General features: G+C 52.8%; 2 protein-coding genes across 2 annotated transcripts in view; one reads left to right on the top strand and one right to left on the bottom strand.

The window, feature by feature from the left end:
- HEPACAM (hepatic and glial cell adhesion molecule) overlaps window positions 1–2,567 on the bottom strand; it is a 6,014-nt gene extending 3,447 nt beyond the window's left edge. Inside the window, 3 exon segments of the mRNA XM_063417766.1 lie at window positions 214–307; window positions 415–696; window positions 899–2,567. Of these exon segments, the coding sequence (XP_063273836.1) occupies window positions 214–307; window positions 415–696; window positions 899–1,622 (1,100 nt within the window). The 5' untranslated portion in view covers window positions 1,623–2,567.
- Window positions 2,568–5,008: 2,441 nt separating this feature from the next.
- On the top strand, window positions 5,009–19,767 carry CCDC15 (coiled-coil domain containing 15). Its single transcript, XM_063417765.1, has 11 exons — window positions 5,009–5,069; window positions 5,460–5,651; window positions 7,266–7,415; window positions 8,213–8,377; window positions 9,064–9,141; window positions 12,343–12,504; window positions 14,042–14,161; window positions 15,808–15,911; window positions 17,770–17,940; window positions 18,012–18,160; window positions 18,841–19,767. Exons 1-11 carry the CDS (start codon window positions 5,064–5,066, stop codon window positions 18,945–18,947), a joined length of 1,404 nt encoding a protein of 467 aa, XP_063273835.1. The 5' UTR covers window positions 5,009–5,063; the 3' UTR covers window positions 18,948–19,767.
- The last annotated feature ends 148 nt before the right edge of the window (window positions 19,768–19,915 follow it).

Below are 19,915 nucleotides of genomic sequence, written 5' to 3'. Positions count from 1 at the left end.
AATGGGATGGCATGGCATGGCATGGCATGGCATGGCATGGCATGGCATGGCATGGCATGGCATGGGGTAGGATGCCTCAAGATGAGATAGGATGTTATGGGACAGAACAAGATAGGATGGAAGAGATGAAATGGGACAAAACAGGATGGGACAAGACAGGATGGGACAAGATGGGACAACCCCCTTTGTCTCCCATGTTGTCCCCACACGTACTTCTTGGAGGGTTTCCAGCAGGCACAAACTGTCACCAGGGTGACAAGAAGGAAGATGCCGCCCGTGGACAGGATGATGTAGAGAGAGCTCCGGCCTGCATGAGAGGAATGAGAGGGGACAACCCCCCAGAAATGTTAGCTGAAAGCATCTGCAAGGAATGGCCAAACCTGGGAGTGAAGGAGGGGCAAAGGAGTGGCTTACGGTAAACAGTGAGCTTCACGGGGATACTGCGGCCATGGCTGATGGGGTTCTCCACCAAGCAACTGTAGACGTCATCGTCAGCCATGAGAACACGGGTGATGGTGAGGATCTTCTGGTCAGGGGAGAGGAGCAGGCGGGAGTCGTTGCTCAGCGGCCGCCCATCCTTCAGCCACGTGTAGGTGGGCTTGGTGCCATTCTCATGTGAGCAGTTGAGGGTGAAGAACTCACTGAGCTCCAGCACCGTTGAGGAAGCCACCAGCACTTGTGGCTTTGAGATGGGAACTGTGGGCAAATAGAGGAACCACAGTGATGCCATGTCTCAGGGGACAGGAAGAGAGACATCAAAACCCCACCAACTTGGCTACATAAGGTGGTTGAAACCCCCCAAACCACCTCCCAGTTGGAGAAAGCCCTCCCAGTATGTGGTCAGGGAAGACATCCCGTGGATAGCCCAGTCTCCACTGGATGTCCTTGTTGCCCTTACTGTCCACGGTGAGGTTGATGGTCTTCTCGCCGGTGAAAGTGTCGTCGGTGATGGACACCTCCACCTCGTACGCGCCCTCATCAGCCAGCTGCAGGGGGCTGATGAGCAGGGAGCCGTTCTCCAGCACGCGGATGCGGTCGCGGTAGTCGGGCCGTAGGTTGCCGATGATCTCGGTGCCGATGGACTGGACCACGGTGACGGGTTTGTCCCTCTTCAGCTGCCACTTGACCACCGGCTTGTCGGCGCTGGCGCTGGCGTAGCGCACCGACAGCAGCGCCGCCTTCCCCGCCGTGCCGCGGACCAGGGGCGTGGGGCTGGTGATGTTCACCCCTGCCAGCAGACCTTGGGGCGTGGGGAGAGACAGTGGGGTGCCGAGCGTGGAGAGAACAGGGAAACCCCAAGCTGGAGCTGTGCTGAGCACCCCCAAGGTGCCCAGCTTGGTTCCACAACCTTTGCAAAGATGCACGCATGACCCCAAAAGTGCATGAGGGATAGGAGCCTTCCTGCACTCAGATCGATGCAACGTGTGGTAAAAATCAAGGAATCGCCCCCCAGATTGCTTTGGGCATGGGAGGTGGGTCAATGCAACCCCCTGCAAAGATGCATTATCACCCCCAAAGCTGCATTGGGGGTGGGGTGCTCCTGCAGCCAGGTCAATGTAACCAACTCTTTGCAAAAATGCATGCATCACCCCAAATATGCAAGGAGGAGGTGTGGACAGCATACCGCCTCTTCCTGGGTTCTGCAAAAATGCATGTGGTGCCCCCAAAATGTGCAGGGCTTGGGCAGGAGCTCTCCTGCACCTGGGTCAATGCAACGCTTTATGGAAATTCATCTATCACCCTCAAAAATGCAGGGGGAGTGCTCCTGCAGCCAGGTCCTTGCAACCCTGTGCAAAAATGCACACATCACTCGTAAAAATGCAGGGGGTGGGAGGCAACCCTTGGCAAAGTTGTATCATTGCCCTGCAAAAGCTGCCTGGGGAGTGAGAGGTGCCAGTGCTCGGATCAGTGCAATGCTTTGCAAAGATACCTTAATTACCCCCAAAATGGTGGGGGGGAGTGTTTTGTATCCCACCTCCATCTCCACTGGATGCTCCTGTCCAGACAAAGCCCCCTCAGATGCAAAACTGCATCACGGGAGTCTGTGCACGTGCATTGCTCCTCATCATTGGTTTTAAGCCAAAAAAGGCAGGGAAAAAAGTAAAAACATGATTTTCTGGGGGAGGAGACTCCCCAAAACATTCTCCCTCCCCAAAATACCTCAGCATCCCCCACCTGACATCCCAGAGGTCCCATCCGTGAGCCCCTCATACGGATACCATCATCGACAGCAAACAAACCCCATATTGAAGAGGAGGGGAGAGTGGGAAAACCAGCTGGGCAGGGTGAGGCAGGAGCAAGAAAGGCCTTAAACAAGCCTGGAAAGTCATGGGACCTATTGGTATGCAGCATCCGTCCGTCCGTCCTCCCCGGCAGCGCCGCGCGCAGCCCCACAAACATGCCCTGACTCGCCAAATTTGGGGGAACCCTCACTTTAGGAAAGCCAAGGCATGGGATGGGGATGTGGCCTTCAATGCATCCTTGCCCCCTCCCTGAATCGCCGCTCTTTAACTCTTTCTTTCCTTTCTTTAACCCTATTCTTAATTTTTTTCTCCACTCTGGATGAAAAAAATTTGGGAGTTCATTAATAAATCAGGAAACGTTCCGTTTTCCTACAGCGTATTTGGATGGAGATCTCCCAGCCCTTTTCAATGGCTTTTGTTGAAAAAAGCCCACCAAAAATCCTCATGTTCACACTGTTTTGTAGCACAAATCCCCCCCCCCCTTTTTTTTTTTAAAGCCCTGCAGTATTTTTGGGGTGTCCTTGCCATAGCCCTGGCTGGTTTTAGGGTCTAAATCAAAGCCAGTTGGTTTTGTTTTTCATCCATCCTCCTCATCTGAAGGGAAATAGGGCCTCCCCAGGGCTGCTTTTGGGTGCAAACTTTGGTAAAACGGAACAAAATTGTTGAACAAAATTTTCTGTGTTGCCGGAACTGGGGTGGGGTGGTTTGGGGCTCATTGAATTCCAAAATGTGAGAATTTAGAGAAAAAAAGATGGAGAAAACCAGGGTTGCAGTGGGATGAGGCAAGCCCAGAAATGCGATGAAAAACGGCTTTTTAAGGGAAGCTAAGGAATGGGTAAGAGAAAATATTTGGAGATGCTAAAAAATTAGGAAAAAATGGGGTTCAAGAAAGAAAAAAAAAAACTGGGGAGAAGCTCAGGGTGGGGGCGGTGCCAAATCCTCCCCCACATCAGGAGTTGCTTGGCTCCAGAAAAGTGTTTTCCCCAGTTTTCGTTTCCAATTTTACCCCCTTTTTTCCCAGCTCCCAAGCAGAGGGTAACGCTCGACAGCGCAACAACCCTCCCTCCAACCCCCCCATAGGGTATCACCACCCTCATCACCCCCCCGGCCTTCATCCTCCCTCTGGATATCCCCAAAACCCGCGGAAAAAAACGGGAAAACCGTGGAAAAACGGGAAATCTCCCTACCTGCATGCAGCGCCAGCAGCCAGGTCACCGGCAGCAGGCAGGGGGGAGCGGGGTGGCCCCGCGGGGCAGCCGGCGCTCCCCACATTTCGGGCAGGCTCGCCCCCCGAATTGCTCCGCTTCCCCACTCTGGGCACGTCCCTCGGAGCTCCCGGCTTGGCGCTTCGCCCGGCTAATTTATTTTTTTCCCTTTTTTTTTTTCTTTTTTTTTTTTTTGTTCTGTCCTTTCTCAATGGAGCCCTGTGTCCTGGTGGCTTTCGCCTCCTCGGCGGCCTCGAGCTGACATTTATTTGAGGGAAAACCACTCAGATTTGCAATTTTTCCCGGGTTACGGACCCCCAGTTCCATGTTTTCCCAGTCCCCGGGACACACTTGGGGTGGGGCGCATCACCCCATCGAGCCCAACCGAGGTTTGCCATCCCCTCCGCGGACAATTCAATGGGATCTTGAGCTCTGAACACTGCACTAATTTAATCTGGGGCTCTCATTAGAAGGGCTATTTTGCAAAACTGAACCCCCACCCCAAAGGAGCTCCCCCTGCTTTTTTTTTTTTTTTTCCCTCCTCTTCCCAGGCTCTAAATCGAGGCCCGGTGGCATCCAGGCTTCATTCCAACTCCATGCCAATTAGCGCTAGTTCCCCGGCATCGCTGAATAGGGCAGCGGGATGTGAGGCAGGATGCCCGGAGCCATTTCCCACCCCCCTCCCGAGACCTGCCAAGCTCACCATCCCAGGGACCCATCGCCCACCCCCCCGGAGGTTTCCTGGCCCCCAAAAGGGGTCGATGCCTCCAAACATTCGGACCCAGAGGGAGGGAGATGCTTTGGGGGAGACGCGTTTTGGGGAGATGGTACCGGGGAGGGGTTCGGGGCACTTTTGGGGAGGACGCTACAGGAAGGTGCTACCGGGAGGGCTGTGGGGGATGGCACAGAAAGAGGCTTTGAGGGAGTTTTGGGGCGACCTTAAGCGGGAGCAGACTTGTGAGGCAGATGCTTTGGGGTCACACTATGGGGAGGTGCTTTGGGGGGGGCCTTTGGGAAGATGCTGTGTGGAGATGTATGGGGGTACTCGGGATACAGGGATGCCATGGGGGGACACTATAAGGATATTTGGGAGCGACTTGCACGGGCATGCTCTGTGTGGGGTGTTTTGGGATGCTCAGGGGGCAGTTTCGGGGATACCCTGAGGCAGCCACGGTTCCTCCACCCCCGTTCTACCGGAGGCGGGACTCGAACCGGGGACCTCAAAACCCTTAAGGCGCTGGGGGCGGCCTGGAGTTGGCTATGGAGGGGCGGGGCTTGAGCGAGGAGGGGCGAGATGGGCGTGTCCGTCTATCTTGGGGGCGTGGCCCGGACCCTTGGGGGTGTGACCAAGGCACGGTCGGGGCGTGGCCGGGGCTCCAGGGGCGTGGCCGGGGCGCGGCCGTGCGGCGGAAGTGGCGCCAGGATTCAAAGCGCCGGTGGCGGCGGAAGTGGCGGTTGGTGCGGCCTGAGGGCGCTCCGGGGGCCCGGGGCCGGCGAGCGGGGTTACGGGCAGTGAGGGTGCAGAGCCTACGGAGGCGGTTCTGCGGGGGGATACGGGAGGATACGGGAGGATGGGCTCGAGGCCGTGGAGCAGGGCCCAGGGGTGGGTGAGAGGATGAGGGTACGGGGGCACAGGGGAGTCCCCAGGGGGTGGGGGCGATGAGGTGCTTGGGGAGGGGCTGGTTGGGGTGGGGGGCTGTAGTGGGGGGGGTACAGGGAGATCTGAGCACGAAGGGCTGAGGGCCCCGGGGGGAGCGGGGAGCCGAAGGCGGGGTGCCGTGGGTTGGGTGGCGGGGCAGTGGGGCGGGAGGGGGCAGTGATGGGGGTGGAGGGGGCATTCGGCCACGAAGGGCTGGGGGTCCCCTCAGAGGGGGGAGCTGCTGGTGGGGTGCGCGGGGGCTGGAGAGCTGGGCGGGCACTGCGGTGCCCCGCGGCTGAGGGCAGGGGATGGGGCAGGGTGCGGGTTGGGGTGCCCGGGAGTGACACCCTCACCTCTGCTCGCCGTCCCCAGGGCCGGGCCCGCGGCCGTGCCGCGATGGTGCTCCTCTCGAAGGAACAGCGCCGGGGGGCCGAGCAGCCCCCGGGGAGGCTCCAGGCCAGACCCCTGCAGCGCCGATGGCGGGTTCTGGCCGAGAGGAACCAGAGCGTGGCCCCCGTGGGCGCCTGGGTGGAGAGTGCGCCAGGGCAGCAAAGCCCGGCCTTTGTGAGTGCACCGAGGGCACCATCTGCCGGGGCAGCTCCAACCCTTCAGCCTGCCAGTAAAACTCCCGGGGGGGTCAGAGCCAAAAGTGATCTTTTTCACAGCCTGAGGGCAGCCAGGAACATGGCTCCTAAAGATAATAATTTGTTTTAATGTGGTTTAGCGGGGTCAGAAGACGCTGTTATGTCCATGTAGTCTGGCCTGTCCTTTGCACAAACCCACAGCATCTCTGTGAGTTGATCCCCCTCCAACAAACTGTTTTTGAGGAGAAATGCATCAATTTTAAACACCAGTCAGGTGGGGAACCCAGCCAGTGCTGCTTCTCACTTTCCTACTCATCCCTAAAGGATGTCAGGGAGTCGAGATTTTATTCTGTGTCGCTGATTAAAAAAAAATTAGGCTGAGTGTTTCAGGGTCTGGAGCAAATCTCCACTGCACCCCTTTACAAACACTTAAGGAAATCTTCATGGATGCTTATCTCAGGGATTTCTGTTTTGAGGGTTATTCTAAGAGGACTAAAAGTGCATTAAATGTTGGATGATGAGTTCAGTCCCCTGTAATTAATGTCTGAACATTATAGAAGCTCCTGCCCTTCTGAGATGATTTATTTCTATATTGTAATTTAAATCTTGAAAGGTTGAGATAATTGATGGAAATCAATCATCTCCATATTCCACAGGACTTCCATCTTGGCACTATGAAACTTCTGGGGGAGCTGAACTTTTCCTGGCAGCTTCAGGGGGCCTGGATGCTCCTGGGGGCCCCCATGTGAGGCTTCCAGAGGTGAATGAAGCTGCCCAGGGTTATCTGAGCTTATTTAATACACTTCTAATTAATCCATAGTAATGCCTCATGCATCAGAGTAGCTGCTGAGGTGGGCAGTGGGTGAGCTGGCACTGGGCTGTTCCCTGGAGCACTGTCTTGGTTTCATCCCTAGCAGGGTGGATTTCTCCCCAGTTTGGAGCTTTGTTGGGCTGTGCTGACCCTGCTGTTCCACGTTCATCTTTGGCCTCACCCCTTTCCTCCATCCCTCCAGTCTCTGGTTTCTCTTGCTGTGTTGGCAGCCAGGAGAGCAGTGCTGTTTTAATTTAAACCATGGTGGTGCTGCTGAGTTGCTTGGCAGAATTGAAAGGAGAATAAAATGGGATTTTTGGGATTTTCACATCATTGCTCTTAATCTTTCACTTCGGATGGTGGAAGACATTCCTGAGCAGTGCTGTGCTCTGTGAACTGCTTCCCTGGTGTGCTTCCAGCCTTGCAGAACCCAGAACAGTAACAGGACGAGGGGCTGGCCTGTTCCTTTGGATCCAGGCTTTGGATATTTGGGCGTCCTTTCATGGGAGCAGGAGCTCCGTGGGTCTCCTTTTCTTCCCTTCCCTGTGTGTTGCAGAGAGGCAAAGGCAGAAGTGTGCATGCTCTGTATCTCATTCCAGCCCATAATAAGCCAGTCGATGTTATCCAAGCTGTTACTCCACTTATTTTGAAACAAAACATGAAGTTTGCTCTGGATGCTGCTTGTCTCCCTCCAGACGGGAGAAACAGGAATACAGGGCTACAGGCTGCTCTAATGCTACAGTGTAGCAGAACCCCGGTGAAATCTGCTTCCACCTCTGGCAGGCTGCAGCGTTCCGCGTGGAGGAGGAGCTGAGGGAGCAGCAGCGGAGGAAGGCAGCCAGGCTGAGGAGATTCCAGGGCGAGGTGAGGCAGCGGGTGAACCGGCAGGTCAGGCTGCGCCGCGGGCACGAGCTGCAGAAGGCCCTTGAAGCAGTAAGTGAGGCTCTGTCAGGAGAAACTCCTCCAAACCCAACATCAAATGGGAAGAATCCAATCACTGAAGCATAAGCCAACACCTGAAGTCCAGGTGTTAATGAGAAAAAAAGAGAAAATCTGAGGTTCCAGGCCCTGTGGTGACAAACGATGTCAGTGTGACTCTTTGGCTGGTGCTGGAGGTGCTTTGAAGCCTCCCCAGGGAAAGGTTACTGACTCCCTCAGGCAACAGCAGAACACGATTCTGGAGCTCTCTGCGGAATTGCCTGGAGTAAAAAAACAGCCAGGCAGGAGTTGGGGATAATATGGATGTGTCCTGGCTGCATTTGAAGCAAAGCAGTTTTTCTGTCTCTTTTCTGATCCCTCTTCCAGAGCAGCCAAGTAGTTTTCAAACAACACTTTCCCTCTGTCTCCACGTTCCCTTTTCCCCCATGGGCTTGTTTTGGATTATCCTTTGAATATATTTAATTCTTTCTATTCTCAAGTGCTGGGGAGACTTGCCAGGATCTGACTGTGGCAGAAAAGAGAATGCACTGACATGTCACCAGCTTTGGCCACCCTTGGGGTGTTTGGGCTGTTTCCATGGCTGACTAGGGATGTCCTCATGTAGCTCTGCCAGCTCCAAGCTGGAAGCCCGCAAATGCCCTCAGCCCCAAAGAGCCTGATGGTTCTTTGTATTCTCCCAGCATGGAGAGCCAAAACCTCCCTCCCAACAGATTTCACCCATGGCTGGTGAAATGTCACCACGGTTGACATCTTGCCGGGTCGTGGAGATCCCACTGGCTCTTTCCTGGCAGGCGGAGAGGGAGAGCTGTGTGGCTGCGCAGTGCTCGGCCCCCTGGAAGAACACGTGCCTGTTCCAGAGTCTCCCTGCTCCCATCATCTGTGGGCCCCGTGCTGGCTCCGGCCCAGCCCAGCCGCAGGAGGAGCCTGGGGAGCCGTTCCAGCAGCAGGCTGCCGAGGTGAGCCTGCCCCTCCTGCTGCTCTGGCATTCTGGAGGTGTCTGAAATGGGGAACGGGCCGTGTTGTCTTTTTTTGTTCTACAGCATATCCCTAATATTTGGGTTTGATATTGAATGAAGCCTTAGCACTGTCACCCTGTGTTGTTCTCAGAGCATCCAGCTGGGTGCTGCTTGTGCTGGCAGGGACAGCGTTTCCCAGCCCTGTCCTGGCGCAGAGGTGGCACTAGGTGGTGCCAGCTCATTGCAGCATGTCTCGTGTAGACCAAAATCTGGGAAAACCTGCCTTCAGGAGGCAGGTTTAAACTTTTTTTCTTTTCCTTAATGGTGATGTTTATGGTGCATTTGGTGGTTTAGAAAGCCTGTGTGCTCACCTAGGAGCTGGAGTTATTCCAGTTGAAGCACCATGGGATGCATTCCAGTTGAGCTACCTTGGGGTGGAAAATCACTTCTGGCTGGTTACCAAGGAAGAAAATTTGAGATCTGGCATCTCAGCAACATGCTTTGGGAGCAGATGAGTTGCCTGGATCAGGATTTCAGTACCTTGGGGCAGCTCTGAAAGACCCTTTGCTGATTGTGTGTTGGGTGGTGCTGCCTTGTTGGAGCTCCTTGGCCGGAGCAGACTGGCTGGGAGATGTCTCAGTGCATGAACCTGTCCTGTGTTTTCTCTGCCTCTCCTCTGGGTGCAGCTCAGCAGGGCTGTGCAGCAGGTGCGGCGCAGGCTGGCGGCCTGCAGGACCGTGTGCCCCGGCGCCTGGAGGCAGGAGGTGAGTGAGGGCTGCCTGGGCTGAGGGCAGAGAAATCACCCTGCAAACTGCTCTGAAGGTTTGGCTCTAATTAGCAAATCCAAAGCATAACTCAGGAAGTTTCTCCAGCAGGAATGAAATAAACTGTGCTTTCCTGACATCACGTGGGTAACCCATTTCAGAGAAGGCAGCAGGATAGAGTGTGTGAAAACATCTCTGAGATGAACTCAAGAATGCAAAAAAGACTTTTAAAGGTTGAGATTGTGATCTGGGTGTCTGGGAGGAATGTGATGACCAGCCCTCCCTTCAGGTGCCTTCATTTCTTCAAACCTCAACAGCTCTTTCCATTGCATCAATCCCTTGTTTTGTGTGGGTGGCAAAGATCTGGAGGGTTTTTCCTTACCTGGGGCTGGCTTCTGCTAGAGAATGATTGGCATGCAGCTGCTTTCCTCAAAGCAGTGCATGGAAGGTCAGTCCCACCTTTTGTTCTGCTGCATTTCATCCTGCTTTTGCTCCTTCTGCTCTCAGGAACACCTTTGTGTTGTAGCTATTTTCCTGGTCTCTGTGCCAAGACCTTTCTTAAACTGATGTACTTTGGAGAACACCAGCAGCAATCCAGCCTGTTGTTGTGTGTTATCGGCTCTGGAGCCAGTTTCCTGCCCATCCTGTAAATCTTCATTCCCTTTTCTTTCTCAGGTTCACCAGAGGTGAAGTAGAGCTTTGCTGATTATCTAGAAACTACCCTTTCTAGAAGGGCTGGTCTGGCTCTTCCTCTTCTTTGTACCCTTGGATTTCTGATGAGTTCTGATGGATTTCAGCTCTGCAAATAAGACTCAGAGAAACACAATAATTATGGTCTCAAAACCCTTGTTACCTGTTTCCAACAGCAAACATCCTTCTTGTTTGAGCCATTTGTGCTTTCAGTGAGATAAGTTGATTCATGACCTCAGATAATAAAGCCACTGCCCAGGTGAGCCAGAGGGTTACAGGAGATCCGTGGGAGTCCTGAGCAAGAGAAACACTGGGAGGGGTTTGGGGCCATCCTCCCTTCCCAGCCTCACTGCAGCTACTGTTAATCTACATAAGGAAGTTTAACAGCTTCCTTGATTTATTCTGGGAGGAATATATTGATTTATTGCATTGCCCTGTTTTATTACTCCGAGATATATGAGGAGAAAAAAGCTCCCATATTAATCTGGCTCTCTCCCTGTGTGAAGGTTTGGCATGTTCCCAGCCTGGCAGGACAGCAGCATGTTCCCTTCTCTTCAGGTGCAAAAGGCTGCTGCAGACATATCCATGGACTTAACCCCCTTGTAGTGCTGCCTCTGCTTTTGTGCTCCCTGGATTTCTCTGTGCTTTGTATTGTAGCCTGTTTCTTCAGTTTGAACCCAAGGGTTTTTCACCCAATACTTCTACAATGCAAGTGGGGTCAGTAGCTTAATCAAGATGCTTCTTTCTTTCTTCATCCAGGCTGATAATCAAATCCAAGAGCAGAACCCACCTAGTTCTTACCCTATTTCTGTGCAGTGAACTCCTGAGACCAAATCTGGGCCATGTTTTTAATCAGTTTTGAGCATCCCACATCAGACTTCCATCTAACAGGTTTTGCTTTACCCCAGTGTTGAATTAGGCCACGTCAAAAGCTCAGCTGAACCCCAGAGTCTTCTGCTGCTCTTTGCCTGAGGCCTTTTCCTTCTATTGTAGGAGACATTCAGCTTAGCCTGACCTGAGTCACTCTTGACAAATTTATGCTGGTTTCTGCTTATCTTGTTTTCTCCTGGCTTACAGACAGTTTGCAAGGTGATTTCCTCTTGTTTTTTTCAAAAGTCACAGTTAAACTCTTGAGGCTGAAATCTTCTATTTGGTATTTCCTTTTCCTCTCCTTTAAAGAAAGAAAGACACTCATTGTGCCCTTTTCTGATAATCTGGACCTCCTTAGATTTCAGGGAGCTGTTTGCACTTTAGGTGCTGCTCCTGGCAGCAGCCCAGGGCAGGTCCATCCTCCTTAAAAGCTTCAGCTTTAGTAATAACCTGACTTTTTCTTCCCAATAATAGATCTTCCCAGCATTTTTGTCCCTGCTGCTAACTCAAAGGAAGTCTTTGACTGATTTTTTTTTTCCTTCAGTCCTATTTTCTGCATTTTTCTTCTTCTTTTTCCTTTCTCCCTGTAAAGTGTTGTATTCCCTGTGATCAATAATCCATGTTCCTAAAGCTGTTGCTCTTTCTCTCCCTCCAAGACTTCTGAGGTTAAAAGCATACAAATTAGTGGATGCATTTAATTGCCTGCTTTCCTAAGCAGATACCAGCATGGTAATTGGCTGGAAATGACCTGTCCAGTGTTCCAGCTCATCTTGTTACTGAGTCTTTGCCTTCAGGCTTTGGTGGACATCTGTAGCTCCCCAGCATGGCAGCACCCAAATTCTTTTTCCCAGTGTCTCATTCCACCAAGTTGGTGGTGTTTTTCCACAGTTTAACGTCTTTCTACCTTCAGTGCTCCAGAGCAACCTTCCAAAGCAATAACCCTTCCCCTCTATTCCCTTATCCTTACCAAAGCAGCTGTTCTGTCATAATGAGGTTGATGGAGTCATTCCTGTGCCTATCAAATAATTGCATGTTCATACTGACTCCAGACTATTCTCTGTCCTTCCCAAATAGTGGCAGAGCCTATCAAGGAATTCTTGGCATCACGTTTTCTCCTACTGATCCCTCCTTTCCCTCTGTCAGCAGTCCTGTGCTTACTTTCCCACCGTGCTGAAGGAAAAAAAGAAAGCAGGGGAAAAAAATTTATCCTGGCTTCAAGCTTGCGTTTGGCATTTTGATTCTTTAGTTTGTAGGAAACAATCTGCTGCCTCTCAAAATATTGTGGATTGCCTCTGGGGAGCCTGCCCACTTCCCATCTGAGGGAGTGTGCTCTGTACTTGGGTGTCGCTCAGATCCCCTGCCACTGTGAAATAGTGCCTGGAGAGGTTTTTGCCTTGCCCTCCCTTCACCCCACACGTCTGTCCTGCTGTCTCTGCAGTTGGGGAGGGCACAGTCACAGTCACCCTGCTACATTTGTGTTTCCCAGCTCTGGTGGCCCGTGGTGCTGCCAGATCACATCCAAGTGACAGCACACACAGCCTCCTGTGTGCTAAAGCTGCTCCAAGGGTGTTCAGCTTTCCCTTGGCACCAAAGCAGCCAGATTTCAATTCCATGTTTACACCCATGTCCTCCCTTCTCCAGAAACCAGACCCTTGCCTGGCAGCTGCAGTGCCCGTGGAGGAGAGTGAGGAGCTGCTGCTGGCAGGACACCACGATCTGCCTGCTGAGCTGCTGGGGCAGAGCACAGCCGCAAATGGCGCTGAGCAGGATGATGACTTCTACATCAAGATTGAATTTAAAAAAGTAAGACTCGTGCAAGGTTGGTCTTAGGAGGTCTGGATCATTAGATTTATTTTAGTGCCTGGAAGAGCCTGCTCTTGGAGTAGAGCAGTTGCTCCCTCAGGCCTGCTTAACTCTTGAGCCTAGTGTCCAGTTCTGGGCCCTCAGTTTAGGAAGGATGTTGAGGTGCTTGAGCGCATCCAGAGGAGGCAACAAGGCTAGTGAGGGGCTTGGAACACAAAACACAAAGTGAGGGAGCTGGGGTTGTTTAGCCTGGAGAAAAGAAGACTTAGAGGTGACCTAATCACTCTCTACAAGTCCCTGAAAGGTTGCTGTGGTCAGGTGGGGGTCGGTCGCTTTCTCCAGGCAACAGCTGACAGAAAGGGAGGACACAGCCTCAAGCTGCACCAAGGGAAATATAAGTTGGATATTACAAAGAAGTTTTTCACAGAGAGAATGATAAAGTGCTGGAATGGCCTGCCTGGGGAGGTGGTGGAGTCACCATCCCTGGATGTGTTTAAGGAAAGACTGGATGTGGCACTGGTGCCATGGTTTAGTTGAGGTGGTGTTAGGGCATGGGTTAGATTCGATGATCTTGGAGGTCTCTTCCAACCTGGTGATTCTGTCCTCCAAGCGGGCTCAGGAGCAGTACTGGAGCTCAGTGAGGTCATCACTGCTGTTCCCTGCTTTCATGTGCAGTTGTGGCCTTGGATTCCTGCCTGCCTGTGATGGCACTTGGCAGCTGCCCAGGCACAAGCTGAAACCGAGGGCGTGCAGTCACATCATACCCAGAGCCGTGCTCAGACCAGGATGTAAGACAGAGGGTGGAAGAGATCAAATCAGTCAGAAACCTCCTTGAAAAGGGGAAAAAAAAGAAAAAAGCTTTGTATCAGGTGAAGGAGATGGCTGTGGCAATCCTGGTGCCTGGGGGTGGCAGGCCCTGCCCTAGGAGGGGTTGAGGAGGGCTTGATGTACTTATCCTTCCTCTTTTGTTTTCAGGCACCTTTTTTTGAGCATCTTGGGGGTGGAAATGGTTCATCCTGATTACCTGGGGTGGTTGGCAAAGGCTTTATGGCTGTGGCACTGTTTGCCCAGCCTTGGCTGGGGATTAGTCTAGCTTGGAGCAGAAATACTGGCTGGGCAGATAGGGACACAGTGGAAATTCACCCTGAGGTTTACACTGAGGTTTTGGGAGATGTTAGCTGTGGAATTCCCCTTATATTTAGTTATTTTTTTCACACTTCAAGAATTTCATAATAGAAGTTTGGGATGGGGAGATGTGCATCCAAATTTAAACTAAACCAGAACCCTCCTCCAAGGATATCTTCAGGGGTGTTTTGACAAAGCTTTGGTGCTCAGACTCCTATGTTGAGATGTGGTACGTCTCTCCTGTTCATGGCCAACCTGTACCCAGATAAAGCCCATTTCCAGGGTGGGTCATCCCATTGAGGTCTGGAGGGATCACCCAGAGGCCCTACCTCCAAATAAGGAGCATTTTTCTGGGGGAAGATGAGAAAGAGCTGTGGTGATGCTGATGCTACTCCCTTCCATTGTCTCTCAGGTCTGTGATGGGTTGGTGAAGGACTCGAGCCTGCCTGGGCCTCCTGGGAGGCCACACAGTGAATGCCAACCTGCCCTCAAACTCTGGGCTGGTGTTGACCAAGAGGAAACCAGGAAGCAGGTCTGTCCAGGGGAGCCAAGCCCTCGTGGTTTTGTTTCACAGGGGTTGGGTGTTGGGAACACTGCTGGCTCAAATAAGAAGCCTCAGAGGAGCTTTGATGTATGAAACCCCTCCTGGGTTTAGTTTTTTTGTTTCTGTGGTGTCTCAGGTCTTGAGTGAAGCTACCAGGTTATTTTTTAAAATCTGTTGTGACTAAGTGCAGCTGTTACCTACTCCTCCTAAAAAATCTGGGATTTCAATAACAGCAGAGATTTGAAGGAAAAATAGGCTTCTTTCATTCTGCCTGGCAAAACCAAGGGGTGTGCTTGCTGTAGTTGCAGGAAGCCCAAGAAGCTGCCAAAAATGCTTAAAAAAGAAAAAAAGAAAAAAAAAAGGAAGAACAAAGCCAACTCTATCTTGTTTAAATACAAGGCTGGAATATAAAGGTTTCTCTGATTTTGGGAATAGCCTCAAGCCCAGCCTGCAGGCCAAGTGGATGATTTCACAGTGAGGGCTTACAGCCTGTGTCCTGGACAGTTTGGCTCATGCTAATCTGGGTGATAGAGAGGGATGATGTTTGTCTTGGATGCCTAAAGCCAATGACTTTTATTTTCCTGGTTCCTCCTGCCATGAAGGGGAAAATTTCTCTCTTTTGTCGCCTTTCTTGCAGCTTGCAGTATAAAATTCTGAACAATTTGCAGATTTTTTGTTTCTTCAAGTGTTTTCCAACCAACTGATCCCAAATATGGTTGTGGTTTCTTGCCAGTGTGACAACAGCTGGGGCTTCTCAGGTTGCTCCTCCTAACCCTGCTGTTCCCTTTCCCCTTGCTTTTAATCTCCTTGGCTCTGATCCATCCGAGATAACTGGTTTTGCAGCACTCTGCCTGGGGTTTTTCCATCCGGTTTTCTTCACTGGCAGCCTGGTGATCTCTTCTCCTCCTCCTTTATCTCCAGCTGTGCTGGGCTCTCTCTGCCAAGTGGGGTGGATGAACTCAGCCCAAAGGTTTTGGCGTTCATGAGGAAAAAATCTATGCATTAAACTTTTGGGAATCATGGAGCTCAAACTATCTCTGTACCACACAGCAGGAGGATTTTTGATGTGAGCTTTAGCCAGGAGGTTTCCCTGCTGGATCTGTGGGATGAGCCAAAGCCCAGACACTAAACATTCAGTATCCATATGGGGGTTCTTCCCTGCAGGGCCTCTGGATTTGTCTCAGCAGTGGTTTTGCCACCTCTGTGGTTCTCCTGCTCGTAGAGAATCCAGCCTGGTGTCATATGTTCATCTTTTGGAGGAGATAGAGGATTCCAGTGCACTGCAGGGGAGCACCAGTGTCCAGGTGGATCCAAATTCAAGCAGGCTGAAGTTGGAATTGGCTCTTTTCCCCTCAGCAGAGTGAGAGTTTAGGAATTTGCCAGGTGGCAGAACTCCATCCGTAAGCAGCTTCAGTGGAGGGGTGCCAGTACGGAGCTGTGCAATGCTTCGAGATGATTTGGTCTTTCCTACCTAAGTGCCATCTCTCCAACTTCCCAGTCCTGGGTCAGAGATGTTTGAGAGCCTTTTGGGGAACCAGCAAGGTTCCATCCTCCAGAAATGAAGCTGAGCACTGCTATGGCTCGGTGTTTATCCCAGACATCCCTCCCAGCTGTCCTTGTCCTGTTCTCCGCAGCGGCAGAGGGAGTTCCTGCGGTGCCGGCGCCTGTTCATGGCCGTGGAGCGGGAGCGAGCGCGGGAGCGGCAGCGGCAGCGAGAGAGGCAGCACAGAGTTGCCCAGTGAGTCTGTGGGGTCACCTCCTCCATCAGGGTCCTTCAAAAGGTTGCAAAAGTCTTGTGAGCTTGTCTGGTGTAAGCCAGGCACTGATGTGTAACCCATGATGAGTCCTTTAGCACTTCTCTATCTAGTTTTGAAGTCCCTGTGCAGCTTTTTTAGCAGTTGGGAGCCAAATCATGGGGCTGGGAGAGGTGCAGTGTCCCAAACCATAACTCTGGGAACCTAAGCCTGTGTTTAGAAACTTTGGGGTGAGGTTAAATCATTGTGCTTAAGCTGTGACTATCCCTGGCATTTTTAGTATCAGACCCTTCACCCTCACAGCCATAAAAACTTATACAGTGTAATAAAATTATTTCCAGGCATTTGTCCCAGAGTTGAACGCTTGGTATCTGTGTAAAAGTATCAGTTGTGCTGGAGTTTCTCACCTTCTCCTGTGAAGGGATTCACTGAGGAGAAGCTCTGCAAATTCACAGCCAAACAGGAAAGATCCTCTAATTTTTGTTTTTTCTGTGGCTTTCCTTTGAATGAACTGACCTAAATCTGACTGTCCTGGCTCTTCTGTGATCAGGCTTTGGGGGAGTGGGACTGGCACCACAGGGCAGGATTTTCATGGGCATTTTTTGGGGAAAAACTGCCAGTCTAAAGCTCCTTGAGCCACATCCTGACATTCCAATGGCACTTGGGAGCTTGGGAGAGCTTGTCCTACCCTGTGAATGCTGGCAAGGCCCCAGGGACTTCCTAGTTAGTGTGATACCTTTTTATTATTATTTTTTCCCTTGAAGTGTGTGCAAAGAGGAGCTGGGTTTGTAATTACGGGGTGTAAAGCCCCGAGCTGGCCTTGGCCTCAGTTTCTGGAGCAGATTTATGGTGCTGTATTTAAGGTTCTACATTTCATTTTAAAAACATTTCCAAGTTTATAACTCAACCAGAGAAGTTCGACTTTAGCACTTTCCTTCTGGATGTAAAGGTTTGACCCCCTACATGAAGTAAGGTCCAAAATGTCTTGTCCTGGTTTCTTCCCAGCCTTGATTTTGGTTTTAATGTCCCCTAGTGAGGAGTGACCTGGGACACATTGTTGCATTTGGGAATGAGATGTCAGATGCTTTGGTGTAAAGTCTTTGTGCTTTGTAATTTCTGCTTGTCAGGGGAATGGGTGTTGTGTTTGGTGGGAATTACACAGCCCAGGTCCCACTAAAGGGCTGGAGGGCCACGTAGGTGATAGGGAGACTGAGGAGATAGTGGAAAACTTGGTTAAAAGTACATCCTAAAGCCTGTTTGGGAGTGAAGAGTGGGATCCTGGAATGTCTCTGTTGTACCCAGCCCTGTCACGCTGCCCTGTCCTGGAAGGTGCTTACAGAACAATCCAAGCTGCCTCATAGTCAGAGGCAGTGGGAAGTGGGGAATGGGCAATGGGAAGGTGTTGGTCCTTTCTGGGGGGTATTAAAGAGCCCAGCCTACATGCTTTTTTTAAGGACAGAAGTGCAGCTTTGGGGAGCTGTGGGTGAGAGGAGCACGTGTGGATGTGATGCAAGAAGGAGCTGGAAGAGGAAGTCCGTGATGGTGAGAAAACAGGCAGGCAGGCAGGGTTTGAGGGCAGGAGAGCATTCACAGGCTGGTGTTGCTGTGTGGGGGGAAGAATGGAGGCTCAGGGAGGTTTTTTGACCATTCTATGTTTAAAGCCAATATATTTGTTTAGATTTATTTATATTTAATGCTGTGATTAGTGCAGAATTACTTTTGCCTTTGAAAGCAGCAGCAGCATCACCCAAATTCCTGTGCCCTGACCTCACAGCCGGGGACCAGGCAGGAATGGAGGCTGGGATGGGGAAGCTCCTTCTCTAAGCATGTGTGTTCCTGCAGGATCAAGAGGCAGAAGGAGAACCAGCGCTGGGCAGAGGAGCAGAGGATGAGAGACACGGCTGAGCAGCGAGAGTCCTCCCTGGCAGAGGGAGCCTGGGAAGCCCTGGCCCAGCTCCACCTGGAGGAGAGGAGAGTGAGGGACAGACAGCAGCGGGATAAGGAGCACACGAGGTACAGGCAGCCTGCACTCCTCGTGCAGAGCCAGGTGTCACTGGCAGAGGTGAATGTTTGGTCCCTTGCAGGTATGTCGAAGCTCTGAGAGCCCAGATGAGAGAGAAAGTCAAATTCTGTAACATCGACCTGCCCCCATTGTGTTCCTGTGGGTCTGACTTCTGGGATTCCCACCCGGATACCTGTGCCAATAACTGCGTCTTCTACAAAAACCACAAAGGTAGGAGCTTCTGCTTTCAGAGAGGAGACATCTGGGCCTGATTATACAGGGAGAAATTAAACCAGGGTAGGAGTTTCCATGCTCCTGGGCTGCTGTGCAGAGATGCTCCTCCAAATATGCTCCAGAGAGGGCAAGTCAGGGGCTTGGCTGCTTGACCCAACCTCTGTCCCTTAAGGGAGTGCAGTGGCAGCCTCAGCAAGGCACCAGGCCCTACAGTGTGTTAAATAACACAGCTGTGACACAGCTACATGTGGTTATGGACACAGCCGTGAGGAAAATGCTGCAAAGCATCTCATTAGGGACACAGAGCCCTCTGCCTTAAATGCTGAATCTTCTGCTGGGAGGATGCACGAAGGTGTGCTAAGGGCCTTCCTTAGGTGGTGGAGTGCTCTGACATTAAACACAACTTGGAGGAATACCTGGCTGGGCAACTGTGAGTCATCTGGGAGGGAAAACAGAAATTTGGGTTCATAAAATAATCTTTGGCTTGTGTACTGCTTGATGTTCGGGAGCATGCAGAGTGTGCAAACGAGCGTGTGTGGAAAACTCCAGGCATATCAATTTACCTTAACCCCCAGTGTGGTGTGTGTGCTGTGGTGAAAGGCTAGAGCCAAGCCCAGTTTGGGGCCATGGGTGCAGTTCCCGTGCCCTGACGGTGTTTGTGTCCCCCTCCCGCTCAGCCTACAGCCAGGCCCTGCACTCGGTGATCTCCTCCTGTGCCGCAGCCGCGCCGCCCCTCCGCGACCCGGCCGCTCTCTGTGCCCGTGCAGGGAGGAGACGTCTGTGACCAAGGCAGCGCCGTGTCCCGGCGAGCCGGGAGCGGGGCTGCGCCGTGTCCCGGCGAGCGGGGAGCGGGGCTGCGCCGTGTCCCGGCGAGCGGGGAGCGGGGCTGCACCGTGTCCTGGCGAGCGGGGAGCGGGGCTGCACCGTGTCCCGGCGAGCCGGGAGCGGGGCTGTGCCGTGTCCCGGCGAGCAGGGAGCGGGGCTGTGCCGTGTCCCGGGGAGCGGAGCTGTGCCGTGTCCCGGCGAGCGGGGCTGTGCCGTGTCCCGGGGAGCGGAGCTGTGCCGTGTCCCGGCGAGCGGGGCTGTGCCGTGTCCCGGGGAGCGGGGCTGCACCGTGTCCCGGCGAGCGGGGAGCGGGGCTGCACCGTGTCCCGGCGAGCGGGGAGCGGGGCTGCGCCGTGTCCCGGGGAGCGGGGCTGCGCCGTGTCCTGGCGAGCAGGGAGCGGGGCAGTGCCGTGTCCCGGGGAGCGGGGCAGCGCCGTGTCCTGGCGAGCGGGGAGCGGGGGCAGTGCCGTGTCCCGGCGAGCGGGGAGCGGGGCAGTGCCGTGTCCTGGCGAGCGGGGAGCGGGGCTGTGCCGTGTCCTGGCGAGCAGGGAGCGGGGCTGTGCCGTGTCCTGGCGAGCAGGGAGCAGGGCTGTGCCGTGTCCTGCCTGCGCCTCCACTCCACTGCCACACCGCTGTCACCTTTGCTCTCCCGGTTTGTGCCGTGCCTCTCCCACTGCTCCGGGTGTGCAGCTGGTCGGGGTGAAGGGGGCAATTGCTCTGTGGGGTTGGTTTATGGCAGGCACTTGCATTCCAGCATTTGACTGTGAAATAAACTGTTTTCAAGGATTGTTTGTCTTATTTGAAGTGTGAAAGGAGGAGAAATGAGGTGCCAGGGGTCAGTATCTCTTAGGGGAGGATTTCTAACCTTTCCCTGCTCCCTTCTTGCCCTTTTCCTAGGGGTTCTGCCAGCCCCTGCCACTTGGTTCA

Source organism: Prinia subflava, chromosome 22, assembly GCF_021018805.1.
Source record: "Prinia subflava isolate CZ2003 ecotype Zambia chromosome 22, Cam_Psub_1.2, whole genome shotgun sequence".
In the NCBI taxonomy this organism is placed as follows: Eukaryota; Metazoa; Chordata; class Aves; order Passeriformes; family Cisticolidae; genus Prinia; species Prinia subflava.
The sequence above is the reverse complement of the archived record's forward strand: the minus strand, read 5'-3'. Positions and strand labels throughout refer to the sequence as shown.

Coding starts and splice junctions, on each gene's coding strand:
- CCDC15 (XM_063417765.1), top strand. Junction 8,378..9,063: donor TCCAGCAGCAGGCTGCCGAG/GTGAGCCTGCCC, acceptor CTCTGGGTGCAG/CTCAGCAGGGCTGTGCAGCA. Junction 15,912..17,769: donor AGGCAGCACAGAGTTGCCCA/GTGAGTCTGTGG, acceptor GTGTTCCTGCAG/GATCAAGAGGCAGAAGGAGA.